This window comes from Solanum pennellii, chromosome 7 (assembly GCF_001406875.1).
Source record: "Solanum pennellii chromosome 7, SPENNV200".
Lineage (NCBI taxonomy): Eukaryota > Viridiplantae > Streptophyta > Magnoliopsida > Solanales > Solanaceae > Solanum > Solanum pennellii.
This window is the reverse complement of record NC_028643.1, coordinates 65,288,776-65,301,947: the sequence shown is the minus strand read 5'-3', so window position 1 is coordinate 65,301,947 and position 13,172 is coordinate 65,288,776. Positions and strand designations below refer to the sequence as shown.

General features: G+C 30.7%; 1 protein-coding gene across 1 annotated transcript; it reads left to right on the top strand.

Moving 5' to 3' along the window:
- Window positions 1–741: 741 nt before the first annotated feature.
- LOC107024112 (cation/calcium exchanger 4-like) lies at window positions 742–3,082 on the top strand. The gene has a single exon (XM_015225010.2). The coding sequence runs from the start codon at window positions 981–983 to the stop codon at window positions 2,850–2,852; it is 1,872 nt and encodes a 623-aa protein (XP_015080496.1). The 5' UTR covers window positions 742–980; the 3' UTR covers window positions 2,853–3,082.
- Window positions 3,083–13,172: the final 10,090 nt, after the last annotated feature.

Below are 13,172 nucleotides of genomic sequence, written 5' to 3'. Positions count from 1 at the left end.
GAATTTTGAATTTTAATTTCAATTTACTAGTATTTCAGAGTGAATTGTTGAGGTTTATTTTATAGTTTAAAGTAAATAAATCATTATATTCAATGAATAATTGAAACTTTATCTTATAATTCAAAATAGATAAATTATTTAGATTTATCTTTCATTTTTAAGATATTAGCTTAAAAATAATCAAAAAGGTAAAAAATTATATCTTAACATTTTATTCTTAAAAGGATGTGTTATATTGAGACAATTTATTTTTCTCATCTTTATTTTTAAGATTTAGTTTGGCTTGACACAACTTTATTTTAAAACAAAGATTTTCAAAATTTATTCTTGTAAAAAATAAGAAATAGAAGGAAATGTATAATTAATAAATATAATTGTCTTGAATTCTGTGATATAAAATGAATATAATTATGATAAAAGGTGCATTAAGTAGTGTGAAATTATTCGTTGATTTTATAAAGGGGAGAATATTATTGGACATAGAAAAATTGTGTAGTGAACAATTATTGTTGTACAAAAGAAAATAGATTATATACTCCGCCTATTCATCTTTACTTGTGTAAGTAATATTTTATTTTGAAATGACTAATAATATTTGTCCAGTTTATAAAATCAAAGAATAAAATTATCACTTTAATGTTAATTTTTTTATTTTTTTAAAAAAAGAAATTAGAGAAATTTAATTTTTATACTATTATGTATTGTATGATTGGGCATAGTATAGCAAAGCTTATTGAAGGAAGTGGTGGCCCATTTATTGTAGAAAGCGACCGCTTCCATGGCTCCCTATTTTCTTGCTCCCTTCTTCATCTCTTACCATGTCTTGTTTTCACACCTAAAGAATATCCTAAAATTTTACCTACAAATTCCTCAATCTTCAAACCCCACTTGACAAAATTTTCTCCAATATCCATCAATAATATTCAAAGATTTGTCCTTTTCCCTGTTAAGTTTGTGGAGGGTTTTCAAGAATTCAATAAATGGAAACAGACAATCGGTTTTACTGTCGGAAACGGTCCAGGTTTCGTGTAATTTTCAATGGGCTTTGTTTGTCGGTATTGGTTGTTTTCTTCTTCCGTAGAGAAGATGTTGTTCAAAGTCCACTTTCCAAGAAATCGTTCAAGATTAGTGCTGTTAGAAAGGAAACGAGTTTGAGTTATCATCATTTGGGTGAAAGCAGGGATATCAAATTATGTGGTGGGTTGTATAAACATCAAGGTTATAGTACAAAATGTGACTACTTGAAGGCAAATCCTCATTGTAATTCAGGGGGTTTCTTGAATTATCTTTTCTTCTTTTACTGTACCTGTGAAGGTTTTAGTATTTTTGGATATGTCACTCTTGCTATTTGGTTGATTTCTTTGTTCTATCTTTTGGGAAATACTGCTGCTGATTACTTCTGTTGTTGTCTTGAAAAGCTATCAAATTTGTTGAAATTGCCCCCAACTGTAGCAGGAGTTACTTTGCTTCCTTTAGGGAATGGGGCGCCTGATGTGTTTGCTAGTATTGCTGCTTTTATGGGTAGTGATTCTGGGAAGGTGGGGTTGAATAGTGTTCTTGGTGGTGCTGTTTTTGTTACATGTGTTGTAGTTGGTACTGTTTCCTTGTGTGTTGCAGAACAATGTATACAGATTGATAAGAAGTGCTTTATTAGGGATGTCTGTTTCTTTATTATAGCTCTCCTTTCACTTCTTGCTCTTCTGAGTCTAGGCAAGGTGGCGGTTTTAGGTGCTGTTGCCTTTATCGCTATTTATTTGGTGTATGCTGCTTTTGTTGCTGCAAATGAGATGCTTAGGCATCGCGAGACTAGTTTGAAGTTGGATTTAATTGCTCCTTTGTTACCAGTTACATCGAGTAGCATAGATGGAGAGAGCGATTCTTCTTTAGGTGGGCCGGAATCAGCAGATGGATTGCTGCAGCTACAAGCTCCGCTGCCACATTGGATGTGGTCTTCAAATGTCGCAATCTTCTCTGATGAAGTTGTGAAGGATAATTCTGTAGGAAGTAGTCCAATGGATTTGTGGGGTTGGAATGAACATGATGATGTCGATGTCCAGTCTTCTTCCTTATCCTGTTCTAAGTTGTTTGCACTGCTAGAAATACCATTGACACTCCCAAGAAGGGTAACCATCCCCATTGTTGATGAGGACAGATGGTCAAAACTGTATGCTGTTTCTAGTGCTTCTTTGGCACCCTTGCTTTTAGCATTCCTTTGGAACACTCGGGACAATTTGAGTTGCCCTGCTACCACTGCATATGTTGTTGGTGCTGTAGTTGGTGGTATATTTGGAGGTGTTGCATTTGTCTATACCTCAGCTGATCATCCGCCTAAAAGATTCTTGTTTCCATGGCTCTTGGGAGGCTTCTTTATGAGTATTATTTGGTTCTATATCGTGGCAAATGAACTAGTGGCTCTGCTAGTGGCATTTGGTGTTATCTTTGGTGTCAATCCATCAATTCTAGCGTTAACCGTCTTGGCATGGGGAAACTCTATGGGTGACTTAATGTCAAATGTTGCAATAGCAGGCAATAGTGCAGATGGTGTGCAGATTGCCATGTCAGGATGTTATGCAGGTCCTATGTTCAACACCCTTGCTGGTTTAGGCATCTCCATGCTCCTTGGAGCCTTGTCGAGTAGGCCAGAACCTTATATCCTTCCAAGAGATGATAGCTTGTATTACACAATGGGATTTCTAATGTTGGCACTTGTTTGGGCACTCATTGTGCTACCTCGGAACGATATGCGGCCTAGCAAGTCGTTGGGATTGGGACTTATGACCATATATGTAGTATTTCTATCAAGCAGGGCAATGCTAGCCATGGGAGATGGTTCACTTCATGGTATGAGCTAATTTTAACTAGAAAAAGTTCCACAGTAACTCATCCCTTTTTTTTTTGGGCATAGCTATTGGAACTATTATGTGTAAGATGTTGCAAATGCTCCTTGTAGAAATTGTCTCTGTGTACTGTTGCAACACAAAGTGGAAAGATATCTTATGTATATATACAAGGAAAAAAGTATATAGGAGTACTTAGTTATTTGCATATTCCCATCTCATTTTGCAGAAACAAAGCATTTCTATCTTCTTGCTTGTTCTCTTCCCCACCCCTTTGGCCTTGTTCAATATAAATGTGACTTATGTTGTTCGGACTCTTCAAAAATATCAACGTGTTGAATTTGCCAAAAGTAGTGTATTCTTGGAGAAATCCGACACAGGTGGCATCGTAAGTGAAGAGTCCTAGGTAATAACCCTGACCTGTTAAAATAAAATGTTGCAATTCAGTTACTCTTGATCCCAGAAAGATTTTGTAATGTTCTTCAAAAGATTTAACCTGTTATATATTGACACGGTGTGTTTGAAAAATACTTTTTTTGTTGGAAGTTCAAAGTGTGTTTGGATAGAAAGTTAAAAGTATTTGTTTTAGAAAGTGAAGTTTCACCCAGATACTGGTTTTGACCAAATTTTGAAACTTGAAATTCTTTTGAAGATAACTTCATATACTCATCAAATTTTATGAACAAATAATATTTATTTTTATTTTTTTTAATAGAAAATTTACTTTCAAATCTATGAACTAATCGCGGGGTCGCGTTTACCATATAAACGACTGTTATGATTGAAATCACAAATTTCCTTTCTTGTTTTCCAAATAAACAATCGCGTCGACCTATATAAAATATGGTACTTTTCGAGTATTCGTATATTAAAGGTACCCTCTCAATATGGTACTTTTCGAGTATTCGTAAATTAAAGGTACCCTCTCAATCTATGTCCGAAATTTCAGAGACACTTATACTATACTAAAGTCTTATTACCCCTTGAACTTATTTTATAAGGAATTGAATTTTCTACTCCTTTTCGGCCTACGTGACACTAGCTTAAAAAAAAATCAATCAGCATTGGGCCCACAAGATAGTGTAGACCGAAAAGGGGTAAAAAATTATTAATAAAATAAGTTCAGGAGAGTAATAGGACCTTAGTATAGTACAAGTGTATCTCTAAAATTTTGAACATAAATTGAGAGGATACTTGTGTATTATCCTTAAATTAAATAAAAACTAAAAGGTTTCAATTAGTAAAGCGTGTATATTGCACAAGCCAATATAAGAAACTTAAAAGGGTAACTTAACCAATTTAAGAACCTAAAAGGTAACAAACCAAATTAATGTAGGCAGTAAATATAACCAAAAAGTAAAGAATAAATTTTCTTCTCTCAATAATACAACTTATGTCATATAAAAAATACCAAAAAAGGAGATAGAAGAGAAGCCCTCATACATGCAAAGTTGCAATTGGCTTTGGTATCCTTTTTCTCAAATTCCAATTTACCTCTTTCTTGCTCTTTTTGGGCAATTTTCTGTTTGGAAAAATCTTTTTGGCCAGAAAAATTTGGCCATAATTTGATCAGAATGGTAAAAAAGTACATGTTCATACTATAAATTAGTTTCTTTTTGAACATTTTTGCCCTTTAATTCAAATATTGAATATAGTCTTCAATTATATTTCCAATGCATTCAAAATGATTGATGAGATTAATTATTTATGATTTCATAGTTAAACATCAAAAATGAACCCCAAAATTCACCAAACAAAACATTAAGTTTCACCACTCTTCTCTCTTGAAATTTTTAAGATCTAAAAAAAAGTAATATGTTTTACAAAAAAACTATTTAAAATGTAAGCATAGTAGTAAAAAACTTAATAAAAAAAAGTAAAAAACTATACCTCTTTTTTCGTTTAAAAATTCCTCCTTTTTACTTTTTTTTTTATTTTCCATTTCTTATTTTTAGTGATAAAAAGAGAAAATTTAAAAAGTATAAAATAGGAGTAAAGTGTATATGATCTATTTTAGTTTATAATTTATAATGTAGAAAATACCTAAATTTATATACTAAGCTTATATTTATATATTCAAAATTAAAAATCTAAACTTGACCAGTTGGCAAAACAATTACTCCTATTTATTTAAAGGAGTTGTTGTTATGCATCAAATTTCTAGAAAAAAGTTAAATAATAAAAATATATTTTGTCTAATTATACTTAGAATGTATGTGAGCGAAATATGAAGCAAACTGAAACTACAATAATATTTATCCTATTATGTAATTGTCTTCCTATTCTCGATCGTATATGAATCATATCATACACAAATAAAGACTCAATCAAATTAATTTTTTTCTATTGAGTATAAGAGACGTATACAAATATTTTTTTGGATAGAAATGTTGATGTCACTTCATTGAAAAATTATAATAATACGGAACTGATATAGAAAGTTCTTTATCATTTCAAAAAAAAAAAATTAAAAAAAATATCTTCATAAGTTATCCGATAATAATAAAAACACAAATCTGTTAAGCATGAACTGTTACATATATATTTTTCTTTATTAGTATTATTTGTTGTTTTATTAAAAAAAATGTTTTTGAAAATGATATGTTAAAATATTTTAAGTTTACATAGTTATAGTCATAATATTAATATTTTTTTCCTCAAATTAATATTTTTTGAAACTAATTATGAATTTTTAAAATTAAGTAATTTTATTGTAGTTATTATATAAATAAATTTAAATTATATTTTACATAATTTTGTAAATATAATGTAAAATAGTTTAACAGTAACAATCAAAACTCAAAACACTCTAGTTCATTTATATCAATCCTAGATAACAAATCAAAAAGCCAAAAAGCCAAGCATTAATATTATAGTCTTGTGCTCTTGTGTTATGCCAATTCGATGATTTGAGAATCATTACTTATATTTGTTCCTAATATGAGCTCTAATTGGGTAATTGTAGTAATTATTATGTTTTAAAAAATTAAGCTATGCATAAAATTAAAAATAAAATTTGAAATATTTCAATAACGACAATTAAAACTCAAAACACTTTAGAATTAATAGATATATACATTGTTGAAATACTTAAAATCATATGGTTCATAAGCGACGATCCTGTTTAACAATCAAAGATAGTTACACATATTGTTGTAATTTTGCATATTTGCTAATAATTATGTTTTAAAAAATTAAACCTACATCTTTAAATAATTAAGTGATATCCCTAGTTAATAACAAGCTGAGAGTATTTCAAAAAAAAAAGCTAACATTTATTTCAAGAGAAAATAAATTAAGAATAATAGTAATGTTAAATTATGTTTAAGAGGAAAATGTTGACGTTGAATTATTTATAATAAAAATAAATATTTGAGTTATATGATGCCGTTAATTCGAAGTCATTTTAATAACAAATATAAATAATGATTTATAATTTATTAATAGATATAATATAAGAGATAAAAAGTGATCAGACGTCTTTGTTCTTTACACAAATGTTTTCAGTTTATATTATAAAATCAAATAATAAAACCAAGAATAAGAGTATGAAAGTAAAAACAAATATAATTTTCATAGTACCTAAATTTTTATATTACTATTTTTGCCACTTTATAACACTTTGTATATTTTATTCAAAACCCATGTAGTTTTTGCTGCTTTATAAGTTATTCCATATTTTTCATATTTATTTTAGGACAATAAAGTTTCGGAAATCTAGAATTGTACTTGGAATTGCAAAGGTTTTTTGAATAACCAAATTCTTTCTTTAATGCATTTTTCCTTTATTTTAAACTAAAAGGTTAGTATAGTTTTTGTTCATTTCTGGTCAAATTCTGACCATATTTTTCTGGCGGTATAGCATTTCCCTTTCTGTTTTTTGTTTGGATTATATATTCTATTATAATTACTCATTAATATAAATAATTAATTACAAGTTTCATCATCTCATATTATTTTGCAAATATTCAAGAAATTGTTATACCTGTTATAAATCCATTGAATGAGTCGATAGTCCATAAAGTAAGTACATGAACAACTATCTATATTCACTAAGTTTCATGAACCTTTTTGGGTAAGAATGTATCTATTTATTATGATACTTAATATGGTGACTTTTGGAGTGATTTCTCAACCTATAAATAGGGTTGTTCATTCACTATTGTATGATATACATATGAGACTTACACATACTTGAATAAGAAGAAAATTCCTCTTCTTCTATCTACTTCTCTTGCCTTCTTCTCTTTATGATTATATTCTTATGAATTTGATTTAATAACACGTTATCAGCACGAGTCTCTAGCCAATTGAGAGTGAGTTTTATTTTTTCTTTAACTCATGTTTTGGTTGATCTTGTTATGAGAATCAAGGTATTATTTGCATATAATCAGGTATGTATTTTCTAAAATATTTTATGATTTAGAATAAAATAGTATTCAGTCACTAACAATTATCAGGAACCAAAGGCATATACAACTATTGGTTAAATATGACATGCTATACAAAACTTCTTAAATGTAAGAAGATATATATAAAAATTTTATAGCATGAGTTTGAATATTAGTTTGATTGTTTTGAAAACAAAAATTCAGAGGCTGAGTCATGTTCTACTTCGGTCTATTATACTATTGGTTAAGGGTAAGATGATGGATTCAAGTTTCATTGCACCAAAAGGGTAAGACATCAGGTTAAAGTCCGGATGCACCAAAATGAGGAAAAAATATTTGAAGGTAAGACGGTAGATTAATGTTCTATCGCACCAAGAGGGTAAGACATCAATATGAATTTTGATGCACCGTAATGATAAGATATTGAGTTTGAGTCTCATAGAATTATGGCCTAACGTGCCTTGTATGGATAAGACATTGAGTTTGAGTCTCAATGCACCATAGTGATGAGAAAATGATGACTAAGGCAAACATAATATAATTTTGATGAAAATTTTTGAAATTCGTTTCATTGAATTTGCTCCATTCCCTAAAGCGAACGTGGTAGCAGTATATGATAACTTTGAAATCCAATGTTGACTTGCTCCATTCTATAGTATGAATGTGGTAGCAGTAAATAATTAGTCTGAAAGATAACAAATGATTAACGACATTGAGAAAGGGCGTGAAATGACAGAATCATAATAGTCATCCTTGTGGTAATTATAAAAGGAAAAACACTATAGGTTCTTCAAATAGTTCTTCAAAATGTGAAGGCAATTTTACCAACCCAGGCGCCCCCCCCCGAGACCGATTCGTTTGGTCCGACAGGGAGAGTGGAAAGCCATTATCAAAATGGTATGAAAGGTCATTGGACTTGTGAATTTTGTCAACCCAATAATTTGACAAGTCTTATAAATCCTCCATCAAAATAAAAGAATATAAAGTGATATTGCACTTATTTTTCAAAGTGATGTTGAGGTAAATCATGTAAATATGCCAAATATAAAGGTATGACATGCATAAATGGTTATAGTCAACTCATGAAGAGATTGTGACTTGTAATAAGCATGTGAATGTTTGCCTATTCTTGAAAAATGAATATTAAAAAAATATGAAGGAACAATATGAATAAGAATATATTCATGTATGGTTGGATATATGTCAAACTCACCTCTACGGGAGGTTTGAGAGAAATAAATAAATTTTATTTGACATGAACGGTCAATGGTTGTGTGCGTTTATACGTCATGAATATTATGATATGTTTGCTATGAACTACCGAAAGGGCAAAAAAAAAAAAATAATTCTTGCCTATAAAGGGTGTGGCCATGATCAAATATACTGTGTGACAATACAAATTTGTCATTGGTTGTGTACCTATGGTACAACAAAAGTAAAGCAAAAAACATGTCTTGTTTGTAATAATTTTGACCATGACAATAATAATATAATTTCTCCTTGAAGGAGATGTTCACCATATGGATGGTGTCATGGATATGTGATAGTACACAAAATTGATTGCAAGCTCTAATGAGTTGTGTTATTACCAGAGGAATAATAATGGAGTTGTAGTAAGTCTTAAAAAAAACTTTTTAAGTTTCGGATGAATTAAAAAGAAATATTAAGACTATAAATTATGAAAGATCTAATATCTTTAAATTACTACAACCAAGCGGGTTATAAATATTTATGTAATAGATTACCCATTTTTTCCTCTTGTTTGTTGCATACAAAATGTACATGCTGATGAAATCACATGTAAAAGTAAATTATAAGTGTACTGACATAAAGATCAGTTGGCATGTCCGGTTGACCATTCTGATTTAAATGTGATACAAATTTAATTGAGAATTCATGTAGATTATATGAAGAAATAAAGATTCTTCAAGAATACTCTTGTTTTGTTTGTTCTCCTCATAATATGATCATTGTACCAGCTAAGGTTGGGATTGTAATTCCCTGAAGTTTTTGCAACATATAAAAAAGTGGATATGGGCCCATTCACCTGTCATGTGGATCATTTGCAACTATATGTCAGATGCATCTATGCGATGATCGCATGTGCTTTGGTGTCAACTTACAAATTGGTGTTTGTAAGGTTGTCTGCTCGAATTGTTAAATTAAGAGCACAGTTCCAAATTATGAAATTATATTGATAATGTTGATTGATTTAGCAGAAATTGTATGCCTCCAATTATAGTCTCTCAAATAAGATTTGGTATGAAATATTTATTTAACATGTAGCAACACATGTATGCATGAAGCCAACAAGGTTTCCCCATTAAAATTGGTTCTGGGTTAGGAATCATATAATTTTCATCTCAGATGTTAAATGTGCGGTTATGATCTAATTGCTCCACCACACACAAAGATGAATCCCAAATAAGGTTGGATGAATGTTAGATTTGTTAAAATTAGGGGGGGGGGGAGAGATAATTGACAGCTGAAAATTATGTATGAGGTTAATTATGAACTAGATCCTCGTTAAATATATATGTGAACTTAAAATTAAAGGGATAATTCATTTGCATAATGTTGCAAATCAATTGCCAGATAAATGTACTGACTCTATGATATAATTTAGCTGCAAATGCTCCAATGTGAAGTCCTTGAAGGACAGAGTCTATGATACGCCTGAAGCGTAATAGACCAATCGGTTCCAAATATAAAATTCCTTGAAGAACGAGAGGAGCAAATGATCAATATGGTCATGATAATGAGTCAAGTGTTATAAAAGAGCACATTGACATAACACTTCATAAACCTCGAAAAAGGTTTAGGTACCTGAAAAATGAAGGGATCTCGATAAGTTATGTCATATTAAAATCGATATCAAATAACCGTCGACGGTATCTTTGATATGATATGGCGCTCAATGATAATTGTGGCGAGGATCTTGAATTTAAATCTGTCATATAGTGTTGACAAATAAACGGTTGGCCACGTAAAATGAATAATTCAAGTATATTTGATTCACTTAGAAAAGTGACGTTTTGGACTGATAGTCCATAAATTAAGGTATAATGTCTGTTGGGTACAAATAAATTATTATGCGATAGTATAAACGTAATATATTAAATAAGTTTGTGCCTTGGGGAATAAAGGTTTGTTGCAAAAATCCTGACATTATTGGAGATGTTTTCTCCTATGGAGGATACAATGAGATTTATTTTGATCTGGCAACATATGAAAAACTTGAATGCATATAATGAATAAATGTCATGTCTAGCTAGACAATGAAGGTTATATGAAAATCCTTGAAGCAATCGAGGTGTCTGAAGCATATAAAAGTTTGAAGGAAACTTTTTCAATAAAGTTTCAAGAATCCTTATATGGATTGAAATAATCAAGGAAGAAAAGTGTACACAAATAATTACCCTAATTGTCCTTGTATTTTTATGAAAAGGTCTTGGTAAGACAAAATTTTGTCTTGACCTACAGATTAATTATTTGACAAATGAAATATTTGTCTAACAGTGCAAATACACGGAAAAAGTTTTGATGCAATTTTATATGGATAAATAACATTCATTGAGTACCCCAATGATTACGAGATCGCTTGAAATAAATGATGATTCATTTTGATCTCAAGAGAAGGATGAAGAGTTTCTTGTTGATGAAACTCCATATCTTAGTGCAATCAGGGTACTAATGCATCTTGCTAACAATACTCGACTAATAATCTGTTTTGCAGTAAATTTACTGGCAAGATTCGGTTCCTCCCCAACAAAAGGACATTGAAATGGTGTTATGTATATACTTGAATATCTTTGAAGGACCATAGACATGGGTTCATTCTATTCCGAAGAATTCAAGTCAAGAGCTGATTGGTTTTACACAGATTCAGAATATTTATCTGATCCGCATAAAGCACGATCTCAAACACGCTATTTGTTTGTATATGGAGGCACAATAATATCCTGGCGATCAATGAAGCAAATGTTGCTATGCAGAAATAAAAGCCCTCCATGAAGCAAGTCGAGAGTGCGTCTGATTGAGATAAGTGACACATCATATTCAGATAATGTGTGTTTTTTCTTTGAAAAAGAAAATACCAATCACAATGTACGAAGATTGGAGACATCATCGCAAGAAATTAAGTGATGTTTTAATCAGGGGAGTATAATACGCGTTGTACTCTTTTTTTCTTGACCGAGGTTTTGTCCCACTGGGTTTTCCTGGCAAGGCTATTAATGAGGCAACAAATAATGCGTATCAAAAGATATGTGTACTCTTTTTCCTTCTCTAGAATTTTTTTCGCAGAGTTTTTTCTAGTAAGATTTTAACGAGGCACAATATCTATGTACATCCAAAGGGGAGTGTTATAAATCCATTGAATGAGTGTATAGTCCATAAAGTAAGTAATGAACAACTATTCATATTCACTAGGTTTCATGAACCTTTTTTGATAAGAATGTATCTATTTATTATGATACTTAATATGGTGACTTTTGGAGTGATTTCTCAATCTACAAATAGGGTTGTTCATTCACTATTGTATGATATACATATGAGACTTACACATACTTGAATAAGAAGAAAATTCCTCTTATTCTATCTACTTCTCCTGCCTTCTTCTCTTTATGATTATATTCTTATGAGTTTAATTTTATAACAATACCAAACTTTTTGTCTACTTTTCTTTCAGGCTGACTACTAACTGCAAACTTCTCTGACTACCCTTGTGTGGTGTTAAGATTAATTAACAAAGAGGTAATTAATTAATTTCTTGATTTATATGCTTGCATATTAATTACTATGACTTTCTTATTCAAGAAGATGTCTCAATATTCTTTTACCCCTTGAACGTGCCTAATTGGGTGATAGAGTATTATTTAATCATCAAAATACGTAATTATTCTAACAATATGAGATTAGAGTAGTGGAGTGGTTATTTGTCGTACGAAGTATTAACCCTATTCTTTAAGTGTATCACTATTGTTTTTATTACCATTTGTTGTCTATTGTGTTCTCGCTCATAGCAATATTTTTGATATTGTTATTATTTCGTTAATTAGTTGCTACGTTTTCTTCAGTGTCATTTTGTTGAATTCTAACGATATAAGATTGAGGTTTAAAGGCTAGCCCTTGCAAAAAATAAATCTTGAAATTGTGCACCACAAATTCCTTATAGTTTTCTCTACAATGTAAATTGAATACTTAATTACCCAACTTTTTTTCTTGTATAAATTTTGTGAACGTATTAATTGTCAGATGGGTCGAAGGAAAATTGGCATGGAACTTATTAAAGATGAAAGATCTCAAAATTTGATGTATCAAAGGAGGAAAAAAGGTTTGGAGAAAAAAACTGAAGAATTATCAATTTTGTGTCAAGTTAAACTCTGCATGATAATATACCCGCGACATTGTGGCCTGAAAAAGAGACCTTGCAGAGCTTAATCGAGGTCAATCGGACGATGACAGGAGACTGAGGACCCATAATTTATCGTTTTACTTCAGGGAATTAGCAAGAAAAGTGGAGATGGAGTCTTCAAAATTACGTAAAAAGAACTATGAGGCTAAATATCCAACGTGGGATCAATTCTACGATAAATTATCTACTCACCGATTGAAACAAATTGGTGCCTCGTTGGAAGCAAAAAGTTGAGCTTATAAAGCAAAGGTATGTTGTGTTGAATCCATCCCATTGTTTTAGTCAACTTTAGCTATTCAATTGGTACAAGCAATTGTTAAAAAGGAATAGTAATTGGAGTTGAAAAGAAAAGATTTGGTAGTTGGCAAATTGGTAAGATTTGCAACCATTTTTGACTTTGCTATATTTACCTATGTCATTAGTGACATAAGCATGGTTTTATCCTTCTATAAATAGAGCATTCTTGCTCATTTGTAGAATACACCAAGTTAGAGAGAAAAACCATTTTGAGAGCAAAGTGAGGTATTC

Coding starts and splice junctions, on each gene's coding strand:
- LOC107024112 (XM_015225010.2), top strand. CDS start 981: ATGGAAACAGACAATCGGTTTTACTGTCGGAAACGGTCCAGGTTTCGT.